This window comes from Tenrec ecaudatus, chromosome 7 (genome assembly GCF_050624435.1).
Source record: "Tenrec ecaudatus isolate mTenEca1 chromosome 7, mTenEca1.hap1, whole genome shotgun sequence".
Taxonomy (NCBI): Eukaryota; Metazoa; Chordata; class Mammalia; order Afrosoricida; family Tenrecidae; genus Tenrec; species Tenrec ecaudatus.
This window is the reverse complement of record NC_134536.1, coordinates 131,024-148,115: the sequence shown is the minus strand read 5'-3', so window position 1 is coordinate 148,115 and position 17,092 is coordinate 131,024. Positions and strand designations below refer to the sequence as shown.

General features: G+C 47.0%; 1 protein-coding gene and 1 pseudogene across 1 annotated transcript; both read left to right on the top strand.

Annotated features, from left to right (window-relative positions):
- Positions 1 to 5,639: 5,639 nt before the first annotated feature.
- Positions 5,640 to 7,325, top strand: LOC142452608 (adenylate kinase isoenzyme 6-like; annotated as a pseudogene).
- Positions 7,326 to 9,710: 2,385 nt separating this feature from the next.
- TBP (TATA-box binding protein) lies at positions 9,711 to 16,529 on the top strand. The gene is made up of 8 exons (XM_075554232.1): positions 9,711 to 9,863; positions 11,567 to 11,743; positions 11,881 to 12,248; positions 13,515 to 13,602; positions 14,325 to 14,416; positions 14,938 to 15,105; positions 15,680 to 15,774; positions 16,162 to 16,529. Exons 2-8 carry the CDS (start codon positions 11,690 to 11,692, stop codon positions 16,239 to 16,241), a joined length of 945 nt encoding a protein of 314 aa, XP_075410347.1. The 5' UTR covers positions 9,711 to 9,863; positions 11,567 to 11,689; the 3' UTR covers positions 16,242 to 16,529.
- Positions 16,530 to 17,092: the final 563 nt, after the last annotated feature.

The following is a 17,092-nucleotide window of genomic DNA, read 5'->3' as shown; positions in this document are numbered from 1 at the left end:
GATAGATACCTTAGGCATTAATGAGCTGAAGAGGGCTACAGTTGACTATTTTGAATCGGAAAAGTATATGGTCTACAATGGCAGGAATAACAAATTGAAAAAGAATGTCAGCATATTTGTGTCAAAAAAATTTTTTCTAGAGCCCTCATGGTGTAGTGGTTATGCATTGGGCTGCAATCCACGTAGTCAGCAGTTGAAAACCACCAGCAACTCCTCGGGAGAAAGACCAGGCTTTCTACTCCTATAAAAAATTAGTCTCAGAAACCCTTAGTGGGTTGCTGTGAGTCATCATTGACTATGGCACTAAGTTTGGTTTGGTTTATCTTGAAGTACAACATTGCCAATGATCAGATAATATCCATACATCTGCAAGGAAGACTATTAATGACTGGCTCAATTTATACATCAACCACTAATGCCACAGATGATGACTTTGAAAACTTCCACCAAATTCTGTTGTCTGAAATTGAATCGCTCAAACATACAATTGATATGTATTGAAAATCACGGGTTATTGGAATGTGAAAGTTGGAAACAAAGTAGAATTGGTAGTTGGAAAACAGATCTCTGGCATTAGAAATGATGCTGAAGATTGTACAATAAAATTTTACAACACCAACAACTTATTCATTGGAAATATCATTATTTTCAACATCATAGGTGGCTACAATACATGTGGATATATATACAAATGGAACACAACTGACTACATCTGTAGAAAGAGAAGGTGGAGAAGTTTGATGTCACCAGTTATAACAAGGCCAGTAACAGACTGTGAAACAGATCATCAATTAAAACCTGTCCACAAGAGCCAAAGTTTGACGTTGAATAGATCTCACTTAATTCAGATACATCTCAAGATTAGACTTGTCACAATGAACACTAAAAATGAAAGATCAGATGAGTTGTGGGTTGACATGAAAGCCATATATGAAAAAGAGAAAAAGGTCAAGAAAGACAGGGAAGAGAAAAAAGACCAAGTGGACATCAAATGAGACTTTGAAACTAGCTCTTGAACATAGAGCAGCTAACACAAAAGGAGGAAATAATGAAGGAAAAGAAGTGTCAGATATCAAAGGGTGACTTGAGAAGACAAAGTATGATAATGAAATGTGAAGAGAGTTGAACTTAGAAAACCAAAGAAGAATATAGCACGCTCAATTGTTCTCAAGCTGAAATAACTAAAGAAAAGCTCAAGGCTCAACTTGAGATACGGAAGGCTTTGATGGGCAAGATATTGGACAGTGAAGGAAGCATCAAGGAATGATGGAAGGTAGACAAAATGTACCAAAAATAGGATGGCGTTCAAGCACTTTTGGAGGTAGCATTTGATCAAGAACCAATTGTGTTAAAGGACAAGTCTACGCTGCAGCACTGAAGTCATTAGGGGAAAACAAGGCTCAAGTAGGATGATGTTGAGATCAACTCTTACATTACCCATGGGTCCGAGAGGGAGCACATCTGCAATGAAAAAGCACACGCCCCAAAGGGATCTCCAAAAGAGTAGGAAAGACTCCTTGCAGGACAGACGCTCCAGGGCCCAGAGCTTTAGGAGGGGCAGACTCAGATCTTCCCCTGCATGCAGCTGGCCACGAGGAACAGGTTTACACAGAAGAACAGTTTACAATTCTTTACGAGTATACAAAAAGCATTAACACGCCCACCAAGGTTATTCGCACGGAGAGGGGAGGATGAGGCTGGGGAATGATATCTTGGCAGGTGCTGTTTTTCTGCATCCTCTGCTAGGGAACAAGGAGCAAAGTGTCTGTTTATCTCAGTCCATTTGCTTTAGCTTATCTACATGTATGAGTCAACTTTAGAGTGTCTTCTGACATCCACTTTGCTCTTTTCTTTCTTCCTGTATTTTTAATGGCCTTCTGCTTTCTTCATGAATGATGTTCTTGATGTCCTCCAACAGCACCTCAGGTTTTTGTCATTGATGTCCGAGGTGTCAAATGTGTCCTTATAAGCTGTTCAGGACATTCAAGAAGGATAGACTCCAGGTTGAATTTTAGCTCCTGTGCATTTGTTTTAATGTTCTTCAACTTGAACTAAAAAAACCAAACCCCACTGCCATCTCGTCTATGCCAATTCATAGTGACCCCTATACATATGAGCAATTGATGGTCTGTTCCATAGTTGTCACCTGGCTTCATTTCTATTGCTAATATTGACCTTGATAGTTGCCTCCCACAGATGTAATCCGCTTGATTCCTGTGTAGTTCAGGTGGTAAGGTCTTTATGGTCAGTCACTGTGTTTATTTTTGAAAAGAAGGATTTGCAATGAAGACGTCCTTGATCTTGCAACATTTTATTATGCTATCTCCATTATTGTTTCTATCACCAAGGCCGTGTTTTCCAACCATTATCCCTTCCTCTTTGTCTTCAACCTTTGCATTCAAATCTCCAATAATTATAAATGCATTTTAATTGTATGCTTGGTCAATTTCAGGTAGAAGAACTTTGTGGAATTCTTCAATTTCTTCATTACTAGCTTTACTGGCAGGCACATAAATTTGAATAAATGTACTAACTGGGCTTTGTAGGCATGCAGATATAACCCTATCACATAAAGCATTTTACAACAGTGCTTCCCAGGGTGGGTGATACTGTTCCTGGGGGTCACTGGGAGGACTCAAGGGGGCTACAAAAGCAGATACCTATAGCTTACCCTGGACTATGTACTAGAATACAAATTCTTAGTCACTAAGTTTTGGTTTTTTATTTCGGAAAAGGAGATTGTAAGCCAAATAAATTTGGGGACCTATGAGCTACAAAGCAGTTCTTGAATGGTTCTTGCTTTCTTTGTGTTTGATAAAGAGTGCAACAACAGTCCGTCACTTCAGGAGGCAGCATGTAAGCAAGACCCAATGGTGCTGAAGGAAGAAGTTTCACAAAAATACATCAGCTGAAAACAAGGCTCCAAGGACTGATGGACGCCCATCGAAATGTTTCGGAAAGCTGATGTAGGACTGGAAGCATTCATCTGTGCCGGGAAATTTGAAAGACAGCTACCTGGTCATCTGACTGGAAGAGATCCATATTCGTGCCCATTCCAAGGAAAGGTGACCCAACAGAATGCTCAAAATAAAGGAACGATATCATTGATATTTCACACAAGTACAATTTTACTGAAGATCATTCAACAGTTGCAACAGCACACTGACAGGGAGCTGCCATAAGTTCAGGCCTGATTCAGAAGCGCATGTGGAACAAGGGATCTCATTGCTGATGTCAGAGGGGTCTTGGCTCAAAGTAGAGAGTATCAGAAAGATGTTGACTTGTGTTTCATTGAATGCCCATGCAAAGGCATTCGACTGAGTGGACCATAATAAACCACCTTGAGAAGAATGGGAATCCTGGAGCACGTCACTGTGCTCATTTGGAACTTGGACATGGATTGTCAGAAAGGATCTTGCTAGCTTATTAGAACAAAGTGTTCTTGTGTTTAGAGAGGCCTTGAATAGAGGCCCAAAGTCTGTTTGCTATCTTAATACTTAACATAAATATATGTACATTGACCTCTAGCCCTTTCATTATAAATTAATATATTCACATATATACATGCCTATAGTTATACCTCAATAAATAGCTTTTGCCTTCTACTTCTTTCCTTTATTTCCTTTTACCTTCCTCCTGTCCCGCTATTGCGTTCACCTTCCATTTGGGCTCTCAGTAATTCCTCTCACATACATTACACTTGATCAACCCCCACCAGGCATTATACCCACTCCTCGCCATCAATTTTAGATCTCTTGTTGTTCCCTTATCCCTGTTTCGTTGGCTCCCTGCTCTCCCTCCCATCCCCCTCCTCTCCCATGTCCTCCCAGGACCACCAGTCCAGTTGTTTCTCCTTGGGATTGTTTGTCCTGTCTATCTTACCTAGAGAAGCATAGGGTGAAAGAAAAAAGGAAAACCTGGTATATAGTTCCGGGTCTGTATACTGACCTTTATGAGTGTTTTCCAATAGGGTGGTCTTTGTACATTTTGTTATAGTACTTGGATTTGTGTTCTCTAGCTGCCCTTTGAAAATTTCCATTCAGTTCATTGACTTCATCCTTTGTTCCATTTCCTTTAGCTACTCTGCAGGTAAGAACACATTGCAGTCTCTTCTGACATTCACTTTTATCTTTTCTTTCTTCCCTGTCTTTTTGATGACCTTTTGATTTCTTCATGATGTTCTTGATGTCCTCCCACAGTTCACTGAGTCTTCTGTCGTTAATGTTCAATGCGCCAAATCTGTTCTTGAGATGTTCTTAGAATTCAGATGGGATAAACTCAAGGTTATACTTTGGTTCCTGTGGACTTGTTTTAACTTTCTTCAGCTTTATCCTGAACTTACACATGAGCAATTGATGGTCTGTCCCACAGTCGGCCCCTGGTCCCGAGCTTCTCCTTCATATCTTCCCATAGATGCGGTCCATGTGATTTCTGTGGATTCCTTCTGAGGAAGTCCATCTGTATAGTGGCCTTTGGTGTGCTTGAAAAAGGGATTTGCTATGAACAAGTCGTTGGTTTTGCAACATTCTATCATGCGATCTCCAGCTTCATTTCTATCACCAAGCCTATATTTTCCAATTACTGTTCCTTCCTCTTTGTTTCCAACTTTTGCATTCTAACTATCAATGCATCTTGATTGCATGTATGTTTGATCCATTTCTGACTCAAGTCTTTGGTAGAATTCTTCAATTCCTCCATCACTAGCTTTTGTGGTTGGTGCATAAAGTTGAATAACAGTTCTATTGATTGGATTTCCTTCAAGTCTGGTAGATGTAATCCAACCACAGATAGTCTTGTACTTCAAGGTGGATTTAGCAAGATCCCTTCTGACAATAAATCCCACCCTATTCCTCTTGATTGTGTTATGCATGGCATAGTAAATCATGATTTTCTGATTCAAAATGGCCAGTACCAATCCATTTTAGCTCACTGATCCCTAGGACAGCGGTTCTCAACCTGTGGGTTGCGACTTCTTTGCGGTCAAATGACCCTTTCACAGGAGTCGCCTAGTGCATCCTGCATATCAGATTCTTACATTATGATTCATAACAGTAGCAAGCTTGCAGTTATGAAGTAGCAACAAAAATAATTTTATGGTTGGGGGTCACCACAACATGGGTGACGGCATTAGGAAGGTTGAGAACCACTGCCCTAGGATGTCATTCTTCATATTTCATTTCATTTTGACCACTTCCAATTTTCTCAAATTCATGCACTCCACAGTCCAAGTTCCAATCATTAGAAGATTTTTGCAGCTCTTTCTCTTCACCTTGAGCCATTACCCATCAGCCAACGATGATCCCAAAAGCTCTACTCATATAGGCTTTGCCCAACTCACATCACCAGAGGCGACTTCCCTCCAAGATGTCAGCTCCTCTTCAGTCACATTTTGTGTGTCCTGTACCCGAGGAGCCCATCTGCCAGCAGTATCTCGGACAACGTTCTGCTTCCTTTGTTTAGGCTTGTCCGTATTCGAAATGCTTCAAAACTCTGTGTAAGGCTTTCAGTGCTTTCTTCCTCCAAAGCGGGGAGTCGAGTCCTTCTCTGCTGTCTGTTCTTAGTCTGGAAACTTCGCTGAAACCTGTTTAGTTTGGATGACTCTGCTGTTATTTAAAATATTGGTGATTAAGATGAAGACCATGTTGCAGGCAAACATCTAGCTCACCAGTAGCCCAGGTGCTGGTGAAACCACACTAGGCAAAGAGCTTACATCAAGATCAGGGCTGAAATACATTAATGTGATTTAGCTAAAGAAGGGCAGTTATATAATGACTATGATGAAGAGTGTATGCGTGATAGTTTTTGTGGGGGAGAAATGCAGCAATAGAGAGATGGCTTGAGTCTGGCCACTGACACCCATGGACTTGGTTCACAGGGACCAGAGGAGAAGATGAGAGCCTATTGGCTAGGCTGAAGTTTAAAGAGTTGTGCAGAACCTGAGTTTATGGCAATCACTTAACCCAAGGTGGGTTTGCAAAGGGACCCAAGCCCAAGGGCAAGGCGGCCAATGAGCATTCCGTTGCAGCTAAGTGAGGCAGTGGCCTACATTGAGTTAACCAAACATGACCAGGTGAAGATATTTGAGCCCGTGAACTGGTGCATGTTGCTGCTGACTCTATGGACGGCCTGATTTGACTTTGCTCATGGATGCAGACTCAAAGGTTCCAACTGGAATGAAGATTATCCATACCAAAGTGCATGTTTGTTTCCTCAGAGCACTAGGTCGATACAAGTGGGCAGTATTGAAATTAGCTATGAAGTGACTGACTTACAAATTTTCATGTGGGGGTAATTTTGATAGGATTATGGTGTAGGTTTTCACATTACTGTAATTGTTAAGTAGAGACTATTTTGTTGGCATATACAGTATTATGTTTAATGAGACTGGCATATTTTGAGTTGTATGCACTATAGTTTTATTCTGTTAGTACAAATGTGATTTTATTATTGTCCTTGTTTTAAAAAATTATATATGGTAAAATAATTGTGTACAAGTGCCAAGTTGGCATGGGTGAACTGTGATAGTTAGGTTTTTGTGCCAACCTGGAACACACCTGTAAGACGATATGGGTTGAGTCTAGCCTGCCAATCAGGTCACAGCCTGCTGGTACCTCCTGGTGGGCATGGCCTCTTCATAAGAAGAATCCTGGGAACTTTCTGAACTTTCTCTCTCTCTCGCTCTCTTTCTGCTTCATCTTCCTGTTGATGAGCCACTTCAAGTCATGCTGCTGGTAGCCAGAGTCCTGGAGATGTGTTCACTGCCGTTGGATTTGCAAGACATTGCACCCAATGGCCTGTGATATTCCTGCATTTTACCTTATTGCACGTGGCTGTGTGAGTCTGAAGAGGGATCTATGGAGTAGTATCAGACTTATGGACTTGATCTGGACCGGGTTGGCATGTTTGCTTGATATATAATTACTTCTTGATATAAAGCTCTCTCACACATATATGCGTGTCCATGGATTTGTTTCTCTCATCAAACTGGCCCAGCACCCAATATGGTTGTCACATTTTAGATGAAGATAGAGTAGTTGATGATTTAGAAAATCAAATGAAAGAAGTGGAGTTATTATTGATTACCATAGTTTTGTATTGAGAACAGATAACTGCATTGTACATAATATTCTAAACAAGAGGTTGTAATGAGAAGAAGCTACAAGATTCAGTGTGAAAAATGTCGAGTTCTGTGTGAAGAAGCCCTGGCATCCTACAAGGTAGAAACAGTACATCAGCTATCTAGCAACAAACCAGAAGGTCTAGAGAATAACATAAACCAGATACCAAAACAGATCGAACAAGGGACAAAAGATCATAGATCTTGACTTTTGAGATTGGCTACATGATCATCACTCTTATTTAAACGCTCTCTGCCCATCATAGAAATTGTCCAAGCATCACCTCCCCCATACAATCGCTGAAGAATGGGTGCATAAGCAAATGTGGCGAAGAAAGCTGATGGTGCCCAGCTATCAAAAGATATAGTGCTGGGGTCTTAAAGGCTTGAAGGTAAATAAACCGCCATCTAGTCAGAAGCACCAAAGCCCACATGGAAAGCAAACCAGCTTGTGTGATCACAAGGTGTCAAAGGGATCAGGTATCAGGCATCATCAGAACAAAAAAACATATCATTGTGAATGAGGGGGAGTGTGGAGTGGCAACCCAAAGCCCATCTGTAGGCAACTGGATATTCCCTTACAGAAGGGTTGCGGGGAACAGACAAGCCAGTCAGGGTGCGGTGTAGCAATGATGAAACATACAACTTTCCTCTAGTTCTAAATGCTTCCTCCCCCGCTCCCCTGCACTATCATGATCCCAGTTCTACCTTACAAATCTGGCTAGACCAGAGGATGTACACTGGTACAGATAGGAACTGGAAACACAGGGAATCCAGGGCAGAAGATCCCTTCAGGATCAGTGGTGAGAGTGGTGATACCAGGAGGATGGAGGGAGGGTGAGGTGGAAAGGGGGAACCGATTACAAGGATCTACATGTAACCTCCTCCCTGGGGGATGGACAACAGAAAAGTGGGTGAAGGGGGACGTTGGACAGTGCAAGATATGACAAAATAATAATTTATAAATTATCAAGGGTTCATAAGGGTGTGTGTGGGGGGGGGAAGAAGGGGAAAAATGAGGAGCTGATGCCAGGGCCTTAAGTGGAGAGCAAATGTTTTGAGAATGATGAGGGCAATGAATGTACAAATGTGCTTTACACGATTGATGCATGCATGGATTGTGATAAGAGTTGTTTGAGCCCCTAAGAAAATGATTTTAAAAAGAAATTGTCCAACTATCAGTAACATTTTTTATTAAAATCGTGTTGTAAGACTAGCATGTGGACAGCAGCAAAGGTTGATGCCTGGTCTCTTTTTTCACCATGAGAAAGCAAGAAAATTTGAAATATAATGAATATAACATTATTTAGGATTGAAAGTAAAGATGGCCATTGTTTAATGCATTAGGGCTAGAGGAAGTTTTATTAAACACATTCCTTAGATATGCAGATGGAAAAACTTCGCTTGCCAAGTGAGGAGGACTTGAGGCACTTGCTGATAAAGATCAAAGACTGCAGCAATCAGTATTGATTACAATTCAATGCAAAGAAGACCAAAATCCTCACCAATGTAACAGTAGGTAATAGCATGATAAATGGATGAACATTGAAGTCACAGATTCTGTCTTGCTTTAATCCACAACATAAGTTCAAAAGAAGTGTTGCATTGGGTCAGTCTGCTGCACAGGATGTCTTTAGGGTATGGAAAAGCAAGGATGTTATGTGAAGACTAAGGTAGATGTTCCTGACTCCGGAGCCATTGCTTCATATGCATGTGAAAGTTGAGCATTGAATAATGAAGACTGAAGACGAATAGAGGAACTTGAATTGTGGTGTTGTTGAAGTATAATTAGAAGTACCATAAACTGCTAAAAAGGACTGAGCTATGTATCTTAGAAGAAGTACCGTCAGAGGCAAGACTCCGCCTTACACGTATTGGCTATGTTGTCAAGAGTCCAGTACCTGGAAGACATCATGCTTGGTAAGGTAGAGGGGCAGTGAAAAAGAGCAAAACCCTCGATGAGCTGGATGGGCAAGGTGGCTGCAACAAGGAGCTCAAGCATGGTAACAATTGTGAGGATGGTGCCGGTGAGGCAGCGTTTATTTCTCCTGTGCACGGAGTTGCTTTGGGCTAGAACGAACTCGATGGCACCTGTTAGGTCCTAACAACAACAAACACTGGTTTCCATCAAGCCGGTTTCGATTCATAAAAACAAAAAATGCAAGCCCACTACCACAGGGTCGATTCTACCTTCTAGTCATCCAACAGAGCTGGCTGAACTGCCCCTTGGGAACGCAGGGCTGTAACCATCACGCTGGACGCGCGCGTTGACGCTTTTCAGTGCCCCGTCCCGGAAAGAGCCGCGGCCACAGCAGCGAGCGCTTGCGCTCGAGGGCCACGCACTGTGCAGTCCTGACTTCATCCGCCTCACAACATCCCCATTTGCAGAAGGACAGAGTCGGTGAACCAAAGAACTTGGGAAAGGAAAAAAATTCTCGTTTAAAAATCACTGGCCGTCCCACATCTAGCAACGACCAATCGGGAAACGCTCGGGAAAAGAGGCCCCGCCCCAGAAGCTCCTCCACGCCCCCAACAGAGAACACAGGAAGTGACGTCACACCCGCGCTTTCCCATCCCCACCGTCCCGGAGAGACGTTGGCCGAAGCCGAGCTTGCGGCTGGCGGACGTGACCTCATCGACGTGCGCGGCGTTCGGTGGGATCGGGCAGGGTCGCCGTGGCGGGCGCCTGGGCCGCCGGCGTCGGAGCTGAGTCGGCCGCCACCGGTCGCCTCTGCAGCAGCTCCAGGTAAACTCGCACCGCGCCTGCCCTCCTCTCCTGCACGCGGGGCGGCGCGGGCGATGTCGGGCCGGGCGCGGACGGCGCAGTCCCGGGTCCCTCCCCGCTCCCGCCGCCCGAGCTGGCGAGGCCGAAGGCGGCTTTCCGCCGTGGGAACCCGGGCGCCGAGGGGAGCGAAGGCTCGCGGACCCGGGCTTCTGTTGGACGGTTGTACCGGCCGTTCCACCGTCGCTCGGAGCCGACGTCCAGGACGCGCTTGGGCCGCCGCCCCTCGGCTTTCGTCCCCCAGGCCGTGGCGTGCGGAGCTTTCAGCGCTCTCGGCGCAGCAGTTAGGTCCGCGCGGCGTTTCGGGGTGCGGCCCTCTGGTTGCTTCTTGAGACTTAAGTCTGGGAGTCTCCGTCGAGATAGGCCTGTTCTTGAGCTGTTTTCATCCGAGGAGCCCTGGCGACACATCGGGTTGAGTTCTGGGTGCTGACCACAAAATCGGCGGTTGGAACTCATCCGAAGTGCCCATACAGACGTACAGCCTCGCCAAGCCTGGGCGGCAGTACCGCCCGACCGTTAGGGTGGCTCGGAGTTGGACTCCCCTCTGCCCCACTGGGTTTGGGAGCTTGGTCAAACCCTGCCTTAAACGGAACCGCCCGCTTCCCCCTTACGAGCAGATCTGCTGTAGCTCAGAGCCCGGTAACGGCTTTGTGGGAAATGCGTTTGATGTGTCAAAGCTAGATGGTTGGTGAGGAGTGTTGTCATAGGGCTCCTGTCAAGAAGACTCTACGTTTATGGAAGTTTGCTTGTTTTCTTCAGTGAGAGCATGCGGGTTATGGGGTCTTTATGTCCTCTTAAAGGGATTGTTGGGGTCTTTCACTCAGTGATGCTCACTCTCTCAGAGTGCAGGTGGTTCTGGGTGACGTTGCTGTGAGCCTACAGAGGGTGTGTGTGTGTGTGTGTGTGTGTGTGTTTACATGTTGGGCTGCTAGTCGCAAGATCTGCAGGCCACTTTGTGGGAAAAAGAAAAGGCTCCTGTAACAATGGACAGCCACGAAACCCAAAGGACAGTTGTAATCTGCCCGATTGGGCTATTATGTGTCAGGATCGATTCCAGGGCCTTGGGCTTTTGGGTGTTTTGTATGAAGGGGCTTCAGAAAGTGAGTGGAAATGGAATTGAAACATCATGCACTTTCTTTCTACCCTCACAACCTTCCTGCAGTTCCAGCCTATCTTTTTATCCATACAGCGCATCACAGCTTTTTATTAATGGCTCAAGAGCTCAATCACAATTATACCAAAATGTGTGTTATGCTGTACAGTGTTTATTGAACTTTACCCTCAAGACTTTGTGGAAGATAGAAAATCGTCCTGAGGTTGGCTTTACAGCGCTGTGTGTACGTGTCATGCTTAGTCATGCTTCTGAACCAGTATTAGACCTTGCATAGAAATTCGTCCCCACCATTGTTAATGGTCATTATGACATCTTCATTTTGGAAATATTAAACTTGTAATAAGCTTAGAAAGGTTGCTATTAAAGCCCCCGTCGTGTGTAGTTTTGCATTTAGTTGGCACCTTCAGCCTCCAGGGTTATAAGGCCAGGAGAAATGCGTTTGTGAATGTCCTTTTTTTATTGGCTTTTCTGCCCTTGCTGTTTGCAAGCCTGGCTTATAGGACTGAGCCTGCCCATGTTCTTACTCTTTAGTATTGCCCCTTTCTCTGAGCAGTGTCACCGTCTCGCTGTGCAAGAAGCTAACTCAGAGGGTGGAGGCCGTTTCTCCAAAGTCTGCTGTGATGCTCCGGGCTGCAGACTGAGTGCCAGGACTCATCTGTCGTGGAGATCAAGCACCATGGATCAGAACAACAGCCTCCCGCCCTATGCCCAGGGGCTGGCCTCCCCACAGGTACCACAGCAGAGACAGGCAGGGAGAGGGCAGCGGTGAGGTAGGCACCTCCGCATCCTCCCTCAGCTAACAGCCTGTTCACTCGCACCTGAGGATTCCATTGGGCAAACCTCACCCCTCTTCTCTACTCTGTGTAGGGCGCCATGACCCCTGGGCTCCCAGTCTTCAGCCCCATGATGCCATACGGCACTGGCCTGACGCCACAGCCCATCCAGAGCACCAACAGCCTGTCCATCTTGGAAGAGCAGCGGCAGCAGCAGCAGCAACAGGCAGCAGCAGCGGCGGCGGCAGCAGCAGCGGCGGCGGCGGCAGCCCAGCAGTCCACATCCCAGCAGGCCCCCCCTGGGGCCACAGGCCAGACACCGCAGCTCTTTCACTCACAGACTCTCACAACTGCACCTCTGCCGGGCACCACCCCTGTGTACCCATCCCCCATGACACCTATGACCCCCATTACTCCTGCCACACCGGCCTCGGAGAGCTCTGGGATTGTGCCCCAACTACAGTGAGTATTGCTGACGACCCGTTCTCACAGGCCAGCATGTTTGAGGTGTGGCCCATGTGTGTGACAGGTGGATGAGCTTGAAGGCCATCTTTGGGTGAATCTGAGTAACACCCTCACCATCACTGAGACCTGCAGTTGTGTCCTCAGGGTCCTGAGGCCTGTGCTCCTGCTTGGTAGTAAGGGCCATGGCCAGATGCCAGTCTGGGCCTTCCTTTGACAGCCCCGCTGTTGTGGTTAGTTTTGGCCTGAGAGGGTAGGGTCCTTGTCCTGAGTGCATTTCTCGACTGGAGGGCAGTGTGTCCTGTTTGGAACAGAGGAGGCAGGAAGTGAGCTATTCTGCATGTGAATGAGGCAGCAGCCCCACTTCTATGGGAATATCCCCGTCCCGTGGAAACTCGGATGGTTAGGGTTGGAAAAGCAAGTGGGATGCCCCTCCTAGCCCAATGGGCCTGGGTCCTGCCGCAGACACACAGATTGTGAAAGCCTCTTTGCTAGGAGGGTCAGAAAACTCAAAAGCAGAGCAGGTAGATAAGCAATGGGCATCTGGAGGAGGGAGGCTTCCGTGAGAGAGACCTTCAGAGTGGTCTCAAGCCTGCCTCACAGTAGGGCAGAGACGTCTGCTGCAAGAACCCGGCAGTTGGCATGTCTGAGGACTCCTAGATGCACTAGGAAGGGGCTTCGCAGAGACTGAGCGGGTTCCCAAGGTGTACTTGATGCAGTGGACACAGAATTCTTGGAAGGAAACGGGTCAGAAAAACCAATGGGTTTGACTGAGGTGAGGTCCTAATGACCCACAGAGGATGCCAGCTGTTAGCCAGCCCCTGGGAGGCCGGCATGGGGGCAGGGAGCGAATCCAGTGAAGTGCTTCTCACAGCTGATTCCTTGTCTAGCAGTCATGCCGTGGCATAGGAACCTAAGAAAAAGGAGTGATGGTCCAGGTAACCAGTGGTGACAGCTGCCTTTGCTGTCAGGTGCCATTGAGTCAGATGTGACTCAGTGGTCCCTGGAGAAGAGTGGAAGGCTGGCGGTAGGTGGGGGGGGTGCGTAATAACGCAGTGATGAAGGGGTTTGGTTAGTGGCCTGGGTCCTGCCTCAGCCTCTCCATCTAAGGTGGGAGCAGGAATAGTCACCTTGTTGCAGTTGATGCGAACAGTGAGTGAGGTGGTCTGAGTGAAATGCCTTGGGGACATTGACCACACAGGCATGCTGGGAAGCTTAATAATTTCCCTGATCATGCTTTAAAAACTTTTTTTTTTTTTTTTGCAGAAACATTGTCTCCACAGTGAACCTGGGCTGTAAACTTGACCTAAAGACCATTGCCCTTCGTGCCCGAAATGCTGAGTATAACCCTAAGGTGAGAGCTGAAGTCTGGTGAAGGCGGGTGGGAAGGGTCTGGACCGCAGCAGAGGAGTAGTGGGGGTTAGAGGACGAGGGAGGCTATGTCAAGAGGTTTCCTCTCCTTCGCTGGGAGCAAGGAAGACTCAGTCTCACAGCCAGTAAAGCCAGCAGCTGAGGGAGTTCAGGAAATGCTCCATAAACTAGTCTTTTATTTGTATTTCTCTGTGGTGATAGAGAAAAGCCACACCGAGTCTTAAAGTTGTTAATGTGTCAGATATTCTTCTTGATCAGGGATTCTCTAATGACCCTTCCAATGATTTGTCAGGTTTTAGGTAACTTAATAACTGAGGTCAGTAATTCTCCTTGAGGTTTAATTTTTAGCAAGAAAGTTTCTTGGAGTGCCGACAGGTTTAATACAAAAGGAACTAAACAAACCCATGCGGAGTGCTTTGCTGCAGGCTGAGTACTTGCCTGGCGTCTTCAGAACAAGCAGCAGCGGGCTCTGCTGACGCCCTCCAGAGGCAGGAAAGGGTTACAGCACAGAAGTTCACACTCAGAAAATAAGCTCTTTTTTAAACCACTTATCTCACAGCTCAGGAAGCAGCAGGTTGCATGGCAGCCCTGAGTGCCTGCTTGCCTCTGTGAGGCATGCGAGCCCTGGGGAACCTGGCCACCAGCCACTGCTACTTCTCAGCCCCCTCTGTCTCCCTCACTAACCCTGTCCTTTGGTGGTTGCAGCGATTTGCTGCTGTCATCATGAGGATAAGAGAGCCCCGGACCACAGCGCTCATCTTCAGCTCCGGGAAGATGGTGTGTACCGGTGCCAAGAGGTGGGTGCCGGGGCCCCAGCAGACAAGCTGCTGCCCCCTGTGACAAAAGCTGACCCGCCCTCAGAGTTGGGCCAGGTGCACTGCTTGCCTGTTTACCTCTCTGGGTCCTACTCTGCATGAGGTGGAGTTAACCATTTGATGGGAAAACACAGGCTCACTCCTGCTTGGACCAGGAGACATAGTACATCAGAGCCCTGGGGGTCTCCAGGATACCACCAGAACTGACTGGTGGTCATGGGTATTGATGTCATCATGTAGGCTTGACCTACACTGTCCCCAGAAGGGTCATCATGTTTGGTAGACATTGGGTTAAGTCATGCGGGTGTTCAGTTCTAAGGCCAAACAAGCTATGTGTGGTGTGCTGACCACCAGTGGGGAGTGGAGACCATCACGGAGCCTCACCAGATGGCTTTGATCATGCCTATCCACCTTCTAGCCTGTTGGAGTGGCCAGCTTGCAGTTCTTAATTTTCTTCATTTGAACTTTTAAGTTATTCTAAATTCAAGTTTCTTTCCTCCCAGTGAAGAGCAGTCCAGGCTAGCGGCAAGAAAGTATGCCCGGGTAGTGCAGAAACTGGGCTTCCCAGCCAAGTTCTTGGACTTCAAGATCCAGAATATGGTAGGCAGCTGTGATGTGAAGTTCCCCATCCGCCTGGAGGGACTTGTGCTCACCCACCAGCAGTTCAGCAGGTGAGGACACATGCCAGGTGGGCAGCGGCAGCCACAGCTGGTTCCTCTAGTCCCTCGCCAGCCCCCTCCTCCCAACATACAGACACACACACTCACTGGGAGGAATCTGCTGCTGCTATCTCCCACTGGTTTCATGCTTAGTGACAGAGTGGAAGCTCCCACCTCTGCACTTTCCCTGACTTCCTCCCAGCACAGGGAACACACTCCGTGTTTTCTATCTTTCCTGCTGTTATTGCTGGCCCCTGTGGCCACCACCAGATGTCAGGTGGTCTGAGATGTCCTGAACTGCCCTTGGCAGACGCAGACAGACACAGCCACACCGACTGACCGCCAAGAGAGCACTTGGGTCAGATTTGGTGGGGCCTCATGTGCAAGCCAACGGCTGTATTTCCCTGTGGCTAGTTCCCTCCATTGCTGGCTGGGGGCATCTTGTTGGAGGGGTGTGGGAGCAAAAGCAGGCAGGCTGCCCATCTCAGATCTGAGGAACCTTGATGTGGATTCTACAGAAATGAAGAAGGGAACGCTCCAGCAAGGACTGCCTTTAACCCCAAACTGCTCTTCTGTTTCTTTGCAGCTATGAGCCAGAGTTGTTCCCAGGTTTAATTTACCGAATGATCAAGCCCAGGATTGTCCTTCTCATTTTCGTTTCTGGAAAAGTCGTGTTAACAGGCAAGTTGTGACAGGCAGTGTCTGAACCGCCAGGATTTCCTTGGTGCTCCCACCCTCACTCTGCAGAGAGAGAAACGAACCCATGGAGTGGGGTTGGGAGTAGGGTGCCCTTGCACCCAGAAGGGAGGCAGCTGCTGCCCTGGTGGTCCTCAAACTGGGTGGTGGGCACCCCAGCACTGTTGTCGAGAGTTGGGTGGAGGCTGAGCAGTGCAGGGGGCAGGCAGGTGCCAAACACCTGAAGTTAGAACAGGCCTGGTTGAGGGTTTCCCAGGTCATCTTCAGGCCTGGGTTGTTCACCCAACAGCAGATGGACATCTGCTCTATACTGCCTGTTTCACCGTGCTAGGAAGTACACGTTCACACCGTCTCCTCTCCTCTTGTCTCCAGGTGCTAAGGTGAGAGCAGAGATCTACGAGGCATTTGAGAACATCTACCCCATTCTGAAAGGCTTCCGGAAGACCACGTAATGGCCCCGCTTACTCCAGCAAGGTGCCCGGCCCCCATGCATTTCTGGCTCAGGTTCCTTCATGCCAGTGGACTTTGCGGACCCTGGTGCCACCGGGCACTCAGTGGCATCTCTCAAGGTGGCCATGGGCTAAGGTTCAGCCTAACCCCTCACTGCTGCCCACAAGCTGCTTCAAGGGACATGTGTCCAGTGTTAGCCACCTCAGCTGCGGACTGGACTTGTATTTTGTTCAGTTTTTGCTACAGTTTTTGTATTTGTATTAGAAAAATAAAGATTTTTTTTTAAGTGTTGTATCTTGAGTTTGTAATGCCAGCCACATTCTGACTCCTGCAGCAGGACAGGATGCTACAAGGGGGTACCCCCAAAGTTGGATTGTGCTGGGCAGAGAGGAGCTTTCACAGTAGTTGTATGCATTTTTCCTACTAGGCAAGCCTCAAGCAACTCACTCTGAGTTACTGCACCCAGTGGAGTCACCTGGGAAGGTTCTGTCTGGTCACAGTGAATTTTTTTCATGAAAGCAGTTTCGCTCAAACCTTAATTTTTGTGATGGCCGATTGAAGAATAACGTGCAGCTGTGAAATTTTGTTTCCTGCTCGGGATACAAACTACAGAAACTGTTGTGATGTTGAACATAGCTATGGGACAAACTCCAAGTGTGCAAGCAGTTTTCTTGTTTGAAAAATGGTGAAATGTCAACTGATGACAAACCCCATTCTGGATATCCATCAGCTTCCCAAATGGATGAAAATGTTGACGCATCGTGCATTTGGAGCTCATTCCACCAGGTCAGGCTGCTAATCAAACTTTCTATTTAGAGGTTTTCAAAAGATTGTGTTAACTGTGCAAAAAAGG